Source organism: Haemorhous mexicanus, chromosome 21, assembly GCF_027477595.1.
Source record: "Haemorhous mexicanus isolate bHaeMex1 chromosome 21, bHaeMex1.pri, whole genome shotgun sequence".
Classification (NCBI taxonomy): domain Eukaryota; kingdom Metazoa; phylum Chordata; class Aves; order Passeriformes; family Fringillidae; genus Haemorhous; species Haemorhous mexicanus.
Window position 1 is genome coordinate 3,129,254 of NC_082361.1, and position 15,271 is coordinate 3,144,524.

A 15,271-nucleotide genomic window follows, 5' to 3' on the forward strand; every position below is an offset into this window, starting at 1 on the left:
AGGGAGGGAAACCCTGCTGGGCTCTCAGCACCCCTCAGAACATCTTTAACTGAGCCTCTGCCTCACAGCATCCCAGGGTTTATTGGTGTGGATTTTGATTCCCCTCAGCTGAGGAGCCCAAAGCTCTTTATGGGCATTCCCACACCCAAACCAAGCCCTGGTTCCTATTTCACAGGAAAAATCTTGTTCCTATTTCACAGGAAAAATCTTGTTCTATTTCACAGGAAAAGTCTGGAGCAGTTTGGTGTTATCCCTGTTTCCATAAGAAATCCCACTGTGTTTTCCTGCCCTCAATCCCACCCAGGGCTGTAAAATCCTAAAAAACTCCCATGGGCAGCAAAGGCAGCACATCAAGAGCAGCAGCAGGAAGAAATGAAGGAAATTTTGTAATCTGGGAGGTGTTCTGCACCTTTGCAGAACACCTTTACCTTGTGCTCTGCCTCACAGCATCCCAGGGTTTATTGGTGTGGATTTTGATTCCCCTCAGCTGAGGAGCCCAAAGCTCTTTATGGGCATTCCCACACCCAAACCGAGCCCTGGTTCCTATTTCACAGGAAAAGTCTGGAGCAGTTTGGTGTTGCCCCCATTGCCATAAGAAATCCCACTGTGTTTTCCTGCCCAGGGCTGTAAAATCCTAAAAAACTGCCCAAAACTCCCATGGACAGAAAAGGCAGCACATCAAAAACAGCAGCAGGAAGAGAGGAAGGAAGTTTTGTCATTTGGGAGTGATGCTGCCCTGCAGAAAACCTTTACCTTGTGCTCTGCCTGTCTCAGAGCATCCCAGGGTTTATTGGTGTGGATTTTGATTCCCTTCAGCTGAGGAGCCCAAAGTTCTTTATGGGCATTCCCACACCCAAACCAAGCCCTGGTTCCTATTTCACAGGAAAAATCTTGTTCTATTTCACAGGAAAAGTCTGGAGCAGTTTGGTGTTATACCCGTTTCCATAAGAAATCCCACTGTGTTTTCCTGCCCTCAATCCCACCCAGGGCTGTAAAATCCTGAACAACTCCCCAGAACTCCTGTGGGCAGCACAGAGAGGATTCCTGCAGGAATCCTGAATTTCCACGGAGTGCCAGCATGGAGAGCAGCAGCAGGAGGAGATGAAGGGAGGTTTTGTCATTCAGGACTGATGCTGCTCTGCTTCTTCCCTCCCAAATTCCCAACCCCACAGAGGCTGCTCCCAGCCCTGGATCCACCCCAGCTCCACGGGGAGCAGGGCAGTGCTGCAAGAGCCTGAGGCACTGCCAGGGAGCCAAAAATTCCCAATTCTGCCCAGCCAGGGGCTCTGGGCCAGGACTAAACTCAGCCTGAGCCTCAGAGGGTCAGAGCAGAGCCCTGGGGTGAATTTCAGAGTCCCTGAGGCTGGAGAAGACCTGGAGGATCAGAGTCCGAGCAGGATTCCCAGCACAGGAAGCACAGCTGGGTGGGAATCTGGGGATGAAGGGCTCAGCATCCTCAGGTGTCACTGACAGGTTTTAGGGAAATCCTTCTGCTGGGGTTTCTCCTTTGAGAAGGCCAAAAGGTGCCAGAAAAGAAATGCAAACAATAATTATCTGATGGCTGTGGAATGTGGTTGGGGGATGGTTATTAATAACTGCATTATTGATTGGTTGGATGTCAATTGTTTTTATTTAATGACTAATTATGGTTTGGTTGTGTGGAGGCTCTGAGTAATTGGGAGTTTTTATTATTCACTCTTTGCTAGCCTTCTGATGTCTCCTTTCTCTTTCTTTAGGGTAGGTCTAATACATCATTTTCTATGGTATGATATGATATGATATATGATGATGTAACATATAATGTAATATAATATAATATAATGTAATATAATATAATGTAATATAATATAATGTAATATAATACAATATAATATAATGTAATATTATATTATATTATATTATATTATATTATATTATATTATATTATATTATATTATATTATATTATATTATATTATATTATATTATATTATATTATATTATATTATATTATATTATATTATATTTATCATATAATATTATATATATCATATAGTATCATATCATATATCATATCATCATGTAATCTAATGTAATATCATATAATTTTATATAATGTAATGAAATATATAATGTAATATAATAGAATGTAATGGAATATTATAGAATGTAATGTAATGTAATATAATATAATATAAAATATATAATATATAATATAATATAATTATTATAATATAATATAATATAATATTATATATAATATAATGTAATTTAATGTAATATAATGTAATGTAATATAATATAATATAAAATAAAATATATAATATACTAATTAATATAATATAATATATTTAATATAATATAATATAATATAATATAATATAATATAATTATTATATAACATAATATAATATAATATCATATATAATGTATTATATTAATTTATATTATATTAATTTATATTATATTATATTATATTATATTATATTATATTATATTATATTATATTATATTTATTATATTTATTATATTTATTATATTATGTTATATTATATTATATTATATTTATTATATTTATTATATTATGTTATATTATATTATATTCTGTAATATGATAAAACACATAATATAATGTAATGTAATGTAATACAGTGTAATATAATATAAGATAAGATAAATTATAAAATAATAAATCAAGCTTCTAAAACATAAATTCAGGATTCTCCTCTCTTCCCTCCAGCCCCCCCCACTCAGGGATGGTGCCAAAGGCTCCGGAGCGCGCTGGCTCTGCTGTGCCGTGCTAGGGGCGAGAGGCTGACCCTGCCCAGCCTTTCCCAGCCCGCTCGGGGAATGCCCGGGCTTGGAAAAGCCTGTGCCTGCTCCCTGCAGCCTCCCGGCTGCCTGAAACAGCTCCTGAACTGCAGAGCACTGGGAAAAATGGAAATCTGCAGAGCAGATCTGGCCCTCATTGTCCTGCCCTTCTGCATCCTGCAGGGATTCAGAATTTGGAGGGAAAAAAATAAAAAATAAAAAAACCCCAGAGCCAGTTCGGGTCTGTTGGCTCCTCCTCCCATCCCAGCTCCTGAGGTCAGCAGGGAAAGCCTCCAAGAGCTGCAGAAAAGCCAGATTGTTTTAATTTAAGCACTGCAGAGAGGCAGAGTGAGGGACTTTCTCCCCCCAAGTGCTCAGGACGTGATAATGTGCCTCTCCCGGTCCCGGCTGAGAGAACATTCCTCGCAGTTTTCCATCGGATCCCGAGTGCCAGAGGGAGAAATCCCCTTCCCTCCCAGCCCTGCTGCCTCTCCTGGAGCACAGACACCGCTGGGGACTCCCGGGACCTGCCCTCCCTGTCCCACCGGGCAGGACACGCAGAGGGGACGAGGAGAACACCAGGATGAGGGTTGGAAACCAGGGCTGATCCTTCCAGGAGCCCCCTGAGCAGCCCCCGGGCAGCAGAGCTGTGTTTGAGGCATGGCCAGCCTCGTGCTTTCCAGTAAAACCCTCCAAGGGGCATTTCCAGGGAGGTTTGTGCCCTGCTTCAAGGCTTCTCCCATGGAATCACATCCAGCCCTGCTCCCACCATCTCCACCCCATCATCCCCCTGCAGAAATCCCAGATTTTCATGGAATTCCAGCACAATGCCAATGTTTCACCCCAAATCAGGCTCAGCCCCCCAAAATCATCTCCAGCCCTCGGTCAGCTCTGCTCCCACCATCTCCAACCTCATCATTCCTCCTCAGAAATCCCAAATTTCCATGGAATATCAGCACAATCCCAATGTTTCACCCCAAACAAGGTTCAGCCCCCAAAAAATCAGCTCCAGCCCTCGATCAGCTCTGCTCCCACCATCTCCCTGAGAAATCTCTGCAGAAATCCCAAATTTCCATGGAATATCAGCACAATCCCAATGTTTCACCCCAAATCAGGCTCATCCCCCCAAAATCAACCCCAGCCCTCGGTCAGCTCTGCTCCCACCATCTCCACTCCCTCATCCCTCTGCAGAAATCCCAGATTTCCATGGAATACCAGCACAATCCCAGTGTTTCACCCCAAACCAGGCTCAGCCCCTCAAAATCATCTCCAGCCCTCGGTCAGCTCTGCTCCCACCATCTCCACCCCATCATCCCTCTGCAGAAACCCCAGATTTCCATGGAATTCCAGCACAAAGGTTACAATTCCAATGTTTCACCCCAAAATCAGCCCCAGCCCTTGGTCAGCTCTGCTGTGCCACGCCTCTCCCCTCCTGTCAGCAGGAAAACTCCTCCCACCTCATCATCCCTCTGCAGAAGTCCCAAATTTCCATGGAATACCAGCACAATCCCAGTGTTTCCCCCCAAACCATGCTCAGCCCCCAAAACCAGTTCCTGCCCTTGGTCAGCTCTGCTCCCACCATCTCCCTGAGAAATCTCTGCAGAAATCCCAAATTTCCATGGAATTCCAGCACAATCCCAGTGTTTCACCCCATATCAGGCTCAGCCCCCCAAAATCAACCCCAGCCCTCGGTCAGCTCTGCTCCCACCATCTCCACTCCCTCATACCTCTGCAGAAATCCCAAATTTCCATGGAATTCCAGCACAATCCCAATGTTTCCCCCCAAACCAGGCTCAGCTCCCCCAAACCAGCCCCAGCCCTCGGTCAGCTCTGCTCCCACCATCCCAACTTCATCATTCCTCCTCAGAAATCCCAAATTTCCATGGAATACCAGCACAATCCCAGTGTTTCCCCCCAAACCAGGCTCAGCTCCCCCAAACCAGCCCCAGCCCTCGGTCAGCTCTGCTCCCACCATCCCAACTTCATCATTCCTCCTCAGAAATCCCAAATTTCCATGGAATACCAGCACAATCCCAGTGTTTCCCCCCAAACCAGGCTCAGCTCCCCCAAACCAGCCCCAGCCCTCGGTCAGCCCCACTCCCCTCTCCCTCCCAGCCCAAACCATTCCATGACTCTGTTGCCTCACCAGCAAAGCCATCCCAGTTCCCAGACATTTGCCACCCACTGGAATTCTGGTGGAATTTTTGGCCACCTGGGGTCAAAGCCGAGCTGGCAAATTCATTTGCAAAGCTGTTTATGGAAGTTATCCCCATTGGAGGGGCAGGGAGCAGGGCTGGCTTTGCTCCCTGCTGGAGGTGTGCTCTGAATGTGCAGAACAAATCAGGGCTCTGAAGCTTTCAGAGCAATGTCGATTTCACAGCAGCAGGGTGATTTCAGAACTGAAAAATCCCATGGCTAGAAATCAAAAATGTCAATATTCCTCTGTCCTTTCAGGGCTCCAGTGGTGCCAGAGCCCCACAGGAGTGCTGGACAGTGAGCAGGGGTCTGTGGCAGCACACCACCATCCCAAAGGCACTGGGGCTGCTTCCTTGCCAGGACAGCAATCAGCCAAACTGACAAACCCAGAGAGAGGAGGGTGTAAGAAAGGAAACCCACAGGTAGAGGAGCCCAGGATTTAACTCCACCCTATTAAAAAAGCATTGACAAGGCCTGAATTCCTTCTGTGCCCTGGGCACTGCTGCTGCTCCAGTGCAACTCCAGCAGCAGCCCAAGGGAAAAGCTGTGGGCAGGTCCCCAGCCCATGGCACCTCCTTGGCACAGCCCCCCCAGCTCCTCGGCCACATTCCCCTTGCCAGGGCTGTGCCAGGGCTGCCCCAGCTGCCTGGGGCTCCTCGGGGCAGGATTTGGGCAGGAAATTCCAAAAGGTTCATTTGCCAGTGGGTGTTTGCAGAGGGGAGGGCAGGGCACGGGGCTGTGCTCAGCTCAGAGCCAGGGGTCTCTGCTCCAGTCCTTCCCTGGGATGCTGCAAGGAGAGATGGGGACCCCACCCCTCCAAAGCCCAGCAGAATTTCAGGGATAATCATGGAATCCCAATGGTTTGAGTCAAGAGGGACCATAAAGCTCATCCAGGGACACCTTCCACCATCCCAGGTCACTCCAGCCTGGCCTTGGACACTTCCAGGGATCCAGGGGCAGCCACAGCTGCTCTGGGCACCCTGAGCCAGGGCTGAAACATCCCCACAGGGAACAATTCCTTTCCACTGTCCCTCTGGCTGTTTAAATCTCTTCCCCCTTGTCCTTTCCCTGTGTCCTCTCCTTCTCCTTCAGCTCGATGAAAACTGGAATTATCTTTATTTATATCTATTATTCAATTGATTTCTCAGACTAATTATTAACAGATATCTGCCTCAATCTCCCTGTCAGCTGGCAGATCCCTGCCTGCAGCCAGGGCCAGGGGAACCCTTTCAGAATAAAGAAAGCAAAAAGTGCTTCCAGGGCTCAGCTTTTCACCAAACTGCTCCAAGGCCCAAACCCCCCTCCACGAGCTCCTTCACCCCACCCTGGCTCTGAGAGCTGAGGGCAGGTGATGCTGGCTGAGCAGAAGGAATTCTCAGGTGGATCTGGAGGAATTGTTTCCTTCTGGGTGCCAGTGGCTGTGCAGGAGAGCCAGAGCTGCCAGCTTTCCCCAGGGCAGGGGCTGGATTTCCAAGCCCAGCACAGAGCCCAGCTTCCCCAGAGCATCCCCTGGACATTCCCAGAGAGCCCAACTTCTCCAGAGCATCCCCTGGATGTTCCCAGCAGAGCCCAACTTCTCCAAATCATCCCCTGGACATTCCCAGCAGAGCCCATCTTCTCCAGAGCATCCCCTGAGTGTTCCCAGCACAGAGCCCATCTTCTCCAGAGCATCCCCTGGGTGTTCCCAGCACAGAGCCCAACTTCTCCAGAGCATCCCCTGGATGTTCCCAGCAGAGCCCAACTTCTCCAGAGCATCCCCTGGATGTTCCCAGAGAGCCCAGCTTCTCCAGAGCATCCCCTGGATGTTCCCAGCAGAGCCCAACTCCTCCAGAGCATCCCCTGGACATTCCCAGCAGAGCCCAGCTTCTCCAGAGCATCCCCTGGATGTTCCACAGCAGCTCCAGCTGCCAGAGCCCAGCTCCAGCCCCTACCCAGAAGGTTTGGAGTGGATATTGGGAAGGAATTCCTGGCGTTTTGAGGTGCTGGCACACTCCAGCAGACCCCAGCCAAGATTTCCTCTGGTTTTCCCTGCGAGTCCAGGGCTGGCACCAGCTGGAACACCTCGCCTGGACGCTCCTTTTTCTCTCCTTTTTCCCACTTCTCCTGAGCAGAATGACACTTGTGTTCACTGTGACTCATCTCCTTGACCTTTCTATTCACTTTTAATGGTGCAGGCTGGAAATAAGGGCACCCAAACAATGCTTGCATTATTCAGCTGGTGAACCACAGCCCTCGGAGCAGATCTCTCCCCTGCAGCACACACAGTAGGTATCTCATTCCAGCACATCCAGCAGGGGAAAAAAAATAAAATAAAATCCCACAAACTCACTGCTTAATTCATAGCTGAGAGCTGAATGAGCTGCAGCAAAAAAATCCCAGTGTAAAAGGCTGCAGGAGGATGAGAGATCCTGGGAAACTGGCAGTGTCATCTCCAGGAATTCGGCTGCAGTGAATTCTTACTCCAGTATTGTCTTGGAAACACAAAAAGGGGGTGGAGGGAGGAAAAGCAGAGGAGGAGAGGCCAGCCAGGCTCAAGAGCTCGGGCTCCTTGCTGAATTTCCTCAGCAGCTCCAGCTGACAGGCACAGGGAGCACAAAATCCAGTCCCTAAATGTGACAGTGACGAGCAGGGACGCCCTCAGTGACCTCTCCTTTCCCACTCAGCTCCTTCCTGAGCACTCAAACTCCCCTCCTCTGCAAGCTGGAGCAGAAAGAGAAGGGAAAAAAACCAGGTCCTGGAGCAGTTTGGTGAAAAGCTGACCCCAGGAAGCACTTTTTTTAAAATTTATTCTGAAAGGGTTCCCCTGGCCCTGGCTGCAGGCAGGGATCTGCCAGCTGACAGGGAGATTGAGGCAGATATGTGTAAATAATTAGTCTGAGAAATCAATTGAATAATAAATGTATAAAATATAAATTGAAGGTAAATAATTTCAGTGTTCATGGAGCTGAAGGGGAAGAGGCCACTGAACATCCAGCACATCCCTCTTGAGAAAACAGCTCCAAATTTTCTCTGCAGATCTAATTCTAAATATTCTGAGAGTAGCCAGCAGAACAGCAGAGTGGTCTGGGTATAACCTATAAAAACCTGTCCAAATTGAAATACAAAATCCAAATAAACTCCTGGATTTGCTGGGTGAGGAGCACTAGGGATACCCAACAGGGGAAAAAATATCCCAAGGAAGAAAAGTGGTTTTAAAGTAAAAAAAAAAACATTATTAAAGATGAACTCCAGTTCATCACCATCCAGCACATCCCCCTTCCATTTGCACCCCAAAAAAGGGAATTTTTTCCATAAACTGAAGGATTTTTTGTGGCTGCCCAAGTGATCTTCTACTCCAAATTTCCTCTGCAGATCTAATTCTAAATATTCTGAGAGTAGCCAACAGAACAGCAGAGTGGTCTGGGTATAATCTGTAAAAAACCTGTCCAAATTGAAATACAAAATCCAAATAAACTCCTGGATTTGCTGGGTGAGGAGCACTGGTGTTGCCCAACAGGAAAAAAATATCCCAAGGAGGAAAAGCATTTTTAAGGTGGAAGGAATCAATGACCAACACAACCTGAGGCACAGGGATGGAAAGAGACTCCTGGAGCTGCTGGAAAACCCAGATTTCATTGGCACATCAGCAATAAAATCCTGTTCAAGCAACCCCCCAGGGCCAGGCTCCCCACAGGGATGCAGGAGCAGCCCCAGGCCATGGGAAAGCCAGGGCTTTGCCTGAGGGCTGGCACAAAACCCACAGCAGAGTTTAGGGATGAGCCCTGGGGCAGCTTTTCCACTCACTCCTCCCCAAACTCTCCTTTTTCTCTCAGGCTCATTACACAAACTCAGAGAAAAACTCTGCTGTAAATACATTAATACAGCTTTCCTCCTTTTAAAAAATGACATCTCGTCATGGTGAGAGCTTCCAGATGATGTTAAGAATCCTCTTGGCTTCTGGAAAGAAGGAATAAAAAAAGAAAAAAAAAAAAAAAGAGCCCAGACTTGGAGCAACCGACCTCAAAAATGCCTTTTGTGTAGTTCCTTCATTTATTTATTTTAGTTCCACACATTTTCCAGACACGTCCACAGAGAAACCACGACATCATTTGGATGCTCCAGCCAGTGCTAGGCTGAATTTCAGGAGCCCTGGGACTTGCCAGCAGTAACCAGTGCTTAATTATACCCCGTTGCCAGCCCAATTTTTTCCACATAACATTAGATTTCAACAAAATGTTTCCATTCTTTCATGTCTCAACCTTTTTTTTATTTTTTTTTTTAATTTTGTTCCCCTGGTTTTGCTCATTCTTCCCGTCCCCGGTGTTGCTTTGTTTCACACAAAGGTTTTATTTTGTTTTTAAGGACTGAAAATTCAGTCCCAATCATGTCAAATTTAAGTAGAAAGAGTAAAATATTTGATATAAAGTGAGGCTAGGCTGGAAGTGAAGAAACTTCTCCCAAGGAAGAGAGGAGATAAAAAGAAAGGGAATTCACTTTATTTTCCAGAGAATTCCTCTCACTTTAACCAGCACTTCCCATTTACCTAAATCTGGGAATTACAAACTGACACCCATGCCCAAAAAATATTTAATACTCTGCCATACCATGTTTTGCACTCTTTATGCAATTTTTTATACTTTTCTCTGCCAAATGATCCATTTTCTAGAACATCCTGGGGATCAAACTCCAGCTAAACTCAGCAGGCAAAAGGAGAGGTGGGTGAATAAAAATCAGAGGGGATGAAATTCCAGATTTATCCTGATTTCCCTGTCCTGGGGGCTGCTCACTTGAAAGTGAATTCCCACGAGAGCAGAGCACCAGCTCTAAATGGAGCTGCTCTGCCCAAAGGGTCTCAGAGCCCTTCAAGTGTTGAAAACAAAATTTGTGAGGGGTTTTGGATGAGGGAATGGCTTTAAAGGGACAGAAGGAAGGTTTGCAGTGGATATTGGGAAGGAATTCCTGGCTGTGAGGGTGAGGAGGCCCTGGCACAGCCATGGCTGCCCCTGGATCCTTGAAGTGTCCAAGGCCAGGTTTGACAGGGCCAGAAAGCCCCTAAATGTCTGTGAAAGCATTCCCAGCTCTCTGCTCCCTGCAGGTTTCCACATTTCCACAGGGACTGCCATCCATCCATCCATCATCCATCCATCCATCATCCATCCATCCATCATCCATCCATCCATCATCCATCCATCCATCATCCATCCATCCATCATCCATCCATCCTCCATCCATCCATCATCCATCCATCATCCATCCATCATCCATCCATCCATCCATCCATCCTCCATCCATCCATCATCCATCATCCATCCATCATCCATCCATCCATCCATCCATCATCCATCCATCCATCCATCCATCCATCCATCATCCATCATCCATCCATCATCCATCCATCCATCATCCATCCATCCATCCATCATCCATCCATCATCCATCATCCATCCATCCATCCATCATCCATCCCTCCATCCATCATCCATCCATCCATCATCCATCCATCATCCATCCATCATCCATCCCTCCATCCACCATCCATCCATCCATCCCTCATGCATCCATCCATCCATCCATCATCCATCCATCCATCCATCATCCATCCATCCATCCCTCCATCCATCCCTCATCCATCCATCATCCATCCCTCATCCATCCACCATCCATCCATCCATCCATCCATCATCCATCCATCCATCCTCCATCCATCCCTCCATCCATCCATCATCCATCCCTCCACCCATCCATCCATCCATCCATCCCTCCATCCATCTATCATCCATCCATCCATCCATCCATCATCCATCCATCATCCATCCATCATCCATCCATCCCTCCATCCATCTATCATCCATCCATCATCCATCCATCCATCCCTCCATCCATCTATCATCCATCCATCCATCCATCCATCCATCCATCCATCCCTCCACCCACCCACCACCAGCTCCCAGATCCAGCAGCTCCAGGAATCAGGACACCCCACAAAAAGTGCTTCCTGAGGGCACCAAGGCCCAGTTGTCACTGCCCAGCAGACAAACCCTCACAGGGAAGAGCAGTTTCCTGGAAAGCACTCCCAGGTTTTTCCTGAAGTCCAGACTAAACTCCGAACATCTCCAAACGCTGCTGCACACTGGGCATGTCCCACAGCAATTCCTGCTGCTCCTCTGGCTCGGGGTGGGAATCAAACCTAACTCAAAGCAGGTGAGAATGCAGCTCCTGCCCTGGGGACAGGGGGACAGGGATGGACAGACAGCACCAGGAGCTGAGCACAGCTCAGGGCAGGGGAAAGCAGCCAGGCACTGCCGAGGGTGACAGGGACATCTCTGTGCCACTCAGGGCCTCTGGGACAGGCACAAAATGGGAAAAATGGAAAATCCCCTCAGAATTAAAGCTGTGATTTGCTGGTGTCTAACTGAGGGTGGTGTTCAAAGGCTGGGCTCAGGATTTGGGAATCTTTTCCAACCCCAGGGGGTCTGTGCCGACCCCCTGCTGCAGCCACACTCAGGGCAGAGAACCCAAATTAACTCCAATTAAATCAGGGGTGTCCCACCTTCAGCAGATATTTGAGACCCCCCAAATCTGAGACATCAGCACAAGCCCTGCAGCGCTGAAAACCTGAAAAATCCATCTCCAATTCCCAATCCTAAAGGGCAGGGACAGCACCCACTCAAAATAAGGATTCACAACCCCTTTCCAGCCCCCCCTGATTTCTCCCAGGGCACACAATAAACACTAGAAACAGCACCAAGGCAGCTTTTTTAAATTTAAACTTGCCACTAAAAACAGGTTTTGGTCAGAGCCAGGAGAGTCCTCACTGCTGTCCCCGTGTGCACACCAAAAATCAGCAACTCCCCAGAGGGTTTTGACTTAGAGTTACCCCAAAGAGATGAAATGGGGCTGGGAATGGGGTTTGGAATGGGTTGGAAATGGGATTTGGAATGGGGTTGGAAATGGGAATGTAAATGGGAATGTAAATAGGATTTGGAATGGGTTGGAAATGGGGTTGGAAGTGGGGTTTGGAATGGGATTGGAAATGGGGATTGGAAATGGGGTTTGGAATGGGATTTGAAATGGGAATGGAAATGGAAATGGGATTCCTCCTATTCCCAAATGTAAGGAATTCTCTGAAATCAGGGAATGCTCAGCACCGAGTTTTCCTCCTGCCCCTGGAAGAACAGGACAAGACCTTTGCTGTCCCCTCTGCTGTCCCCTCTGCTGTCCCCTGGCCAGGCTGGTCCCACAGCTGGGTGCTTTTTTAAATTCCAAATTCCCACTGCAGCCTGGCAGGGCATTGACAGCATGATCCAGCTTTTACAGGGGAAATTGGAACTGCCACCCATTCCAGACTTACAAAGTCAGATTTCTTCTTGTAAAACAATACCAACACTTTTGATTGGCAAAGTATTGAAATAAACCTGTCCTTTAACTGGCTGGATAAAGATTTTTTTTTTTAGCTCGTTTAGGTGACTGGGGAAGAGCCAAGGTAACAGGATACAACATAATTTCCATCATTTTTATTTTAGTTTGGATCCTCATTACTCTTTGCCACTAAAGGAAATTGCTGCATCCAAAAAAGTTTCACCCAGAAACCCGATTTGGTTTTTACAGGGATTTGTAAGAGCAGAGAGGGGTTCCAGCTCTGTCTGTGGGTTTGATTTTGGTGTGACATCATCTGTGCAAATATGGGAAAATCTGAGCTGGATGGGCAGTGGTGGGAGGCAGCTCTGACATTGTTATTTCCCTGTTATTTGCTGGAAATCCTCTGTGCCAGGTGCCATCCCACAGATTACAGGGAAATTTCTCCTCTCCACACAGAGAAACCAACTATCCTGAAACTAAAACACGCTCTGAGCTGCGATAAAACCACAGACAACGTGGAAAAATGTTTAAAAAAAAAAAGAAAAAAATCCATCAAGACCATTAGTCAATGCCATCAGCAGCCCCAGTCTGGCTCCTCCCTCACCCAAATGATTTGATGTCCTATTAGGCGGCTCATTAGGAAAACTCAAAGCCTTTCACCACAAGAGTCATTCCTCAGAGCTGCACGCTGGCCCCACAAAAGCTCCCAGCCATCCCCTGCCCCGGCAGCTGCCCCCAAAAGCGGGTTCCAAAGTCACCTGGGAACTCCCAAAAGCAGTTTGGGGCAGTCTGAAGGATGAACACAGGCAGGGGAGTGCCTGAGGATGCTCTGGGAGCGTTACAGCCTCGGCTCAGGCACCAGTGAGAGGAACAAATTGTTGTTTTTCTCTTTGAAACAGAGCGGTCTGGTGATAATTCAATTTTCAGCTGATACAAAGTACCCGAGCAGGCGGCCTGACAAGAGGAGCTGGTGGCATTCCAGCGCTCCAACATCCCAACCCCAAACTCGGGGATCTCCCACCGGCCCCGCATTCCCCTGCAGGGATCTTCAGGACATTTTATTCATTGAGTTTTCCACCCTGCTCAGCCTCCACCAGCAAAGCCCTAATGGAAGCATTCCTCCAACGCCCACCTCTTCTTCCTTAAGGTCATTTGAAGAGGCCAGAAATGAAAATAATTGGCAATCCCGCTGCTTGACACTGAGAATCCCACTGCTCTTCGTGCTGCTAACACTCAAACAAACCCTGCAGAAAACACTGAGTTCGGGCAGGGAAGCTGAATCCCAGACAGCCCAGCTCTTCAGGGCACTTCTCGGCTTCTCAAGTTACCCCGAAGAACTCGAGTTTTAACTTTGCAGATTTCAAAACTCGGCTCGGCCAACAAATCCTGCCCTGAAATCCAACACAAACAGAGCTCGGCAGCGCCGATGCCTCCGAGTGTCCGCCACAAACCGGGAAAAAGCTCTGCAAACACCCAAAAACTCCTCCGGCACCCCCACCAAATCTCTCTCCGCCCTGGCATTTCCCAGAAGGCAGAAATTTGGGAAGCAAAGCTCTGGAAACAAAACTGCACGGCCCCAAAGGGAAGCAGAAATGTGTTCAGTCCCTCTTCTGCACGATTAGGAGAGAGGAGGGGGGAGAAAAAAATGACATTCCAGTGGTTTTCTGTGCTGCTGCACATCTGGAAGCTCAGAGCTTCCTCCTGCTGCACTCAGCCCCGGTTTTAGGGAGAAACCCTGCGGGATTGGGGTTGGTGAGGGGGCAGCGAGCTTTGGGGTCCCCGGGCGGCTCCAAAGCTTTTGTGTCCCGAGCTTTGATGCGCGGAGGGAGAGCGGATTCCTGCGGGACAAAAAAACTTTCTGCTCCTCAAGGAGGAGGAACTACGCAAGCCCGGAGGTTTCCAGGGGACTAAATATACATTCACGTATATAACCAGAAAGAACCAGAGCCTGCAGAAACTCATCCCCGACTTTTCCTCCGGAAAAAGCAGCCCGGCAAGAGGCGGCTCTTGCTCCAAGGAAGGCGAATAAAGAATTGTTTTAAGTTTTTTCCCCTTTTACGGGCCCCCTGACAAATGGCATTCAGAGACTCGGGCAGCTGAAGGAGGTTGGGTGGGTTTTGTTGGGTGGTTTTTCCTTTTTTTTTTTTTTTTTTTCTTTTTGCTGGAATGCACAGGGGGAAGGAAAGCCAAGAGGTTTTTGCCCCGCACCAAATCCCCCCCTTCTCCCACTCCCCCAAGACCCCGCAGCTTTGGGGGGGGCTCGGGGACCCCCCTTACCTGCCCGGCCGAGGGACAGGGCACCCAAGAGCAGCAGCGCAGCGGGCACCGAGCAGCTCCGTATCCAACTGCGCCTTTTCCACCGCGTGTGCGTATCCATGCTCCCCAAAACACAAACGGGCCACCAGCTCGGGACAGCTCGAAGGGAGGATGAAAAAAAAAAAAAAACCTTTAAAAAATTCAAACCAAACCAATCCAAGCTGTCTCTAGAAGCGCAGAGCAGGCGCTCAGCCCCCCCGGCAGCCCCCCCCGGGGAGCAGCCCTTTATAAAGCCATGGGGCGGGCGGAGGGTGCGGGGGCTCCGCCGCGCTCAGCTCCGGCCCTGCCTGCTCCTCCCGGGCTGCCGGAAAAGTTTTCCCTTCTCTCTCTCTCTCTCTCCCCACACCGCCCTTTTTTTCCCCCTTCTTTTAAACCCGAGGCAGGAGTTTGTCAATCTCGGAGCAGCGCAGCAAATCAGGGCCGGGCGGAGCAGCCCCCCCGGCGCCCGCCCCCGGCATGTCCCGGCCCCCAAAAGAGATTTTTTCCCCTCATTTTTCTCCTCGTTTTTCCCCCCCGCTGGAATAGCAGCAGACGGAGTTTTTCCGCCTCTTGCTCCGTCTCCTCGCTTTTCCCTGCGGGTTTTTTTTTTTTTTGGGATGTGTCCTTGTTGGAGACCTGGAAACTCAAAATTT

At 48.3% G+C, this 15,271-nt stretch overlaps 1 protein-coding gene across 2 annotated transcripts in view; it reads right to left on the reverse strand.

Moving 5' to 3' along the window:
- COL5A1 (collagen type V alpha 1 chain) overlaps window positions 1-14,965 on the reverse strand; it is a 145,498-nt gene extending 130,533 nt beyond the window's left edge. For both annotated transcript variants that reach the window (XM_059864825.1, XM_059864824.1), the window contains exon 1: window positions 14,601-14,965. In XM_059864825.1, coding sequence (XP_059720808.1) covers window positions 14,601-14,700 — 100 coding nt within the window. In that variant the 5' untranslated portion in view covers window positions 14,701-14,965. The remainder of the gene's footprint in view (window positions 1-14,600) is intronic.
- Between the last annotated feature and the right edge of the window lie 306 nt (window positions 14,966-15,271).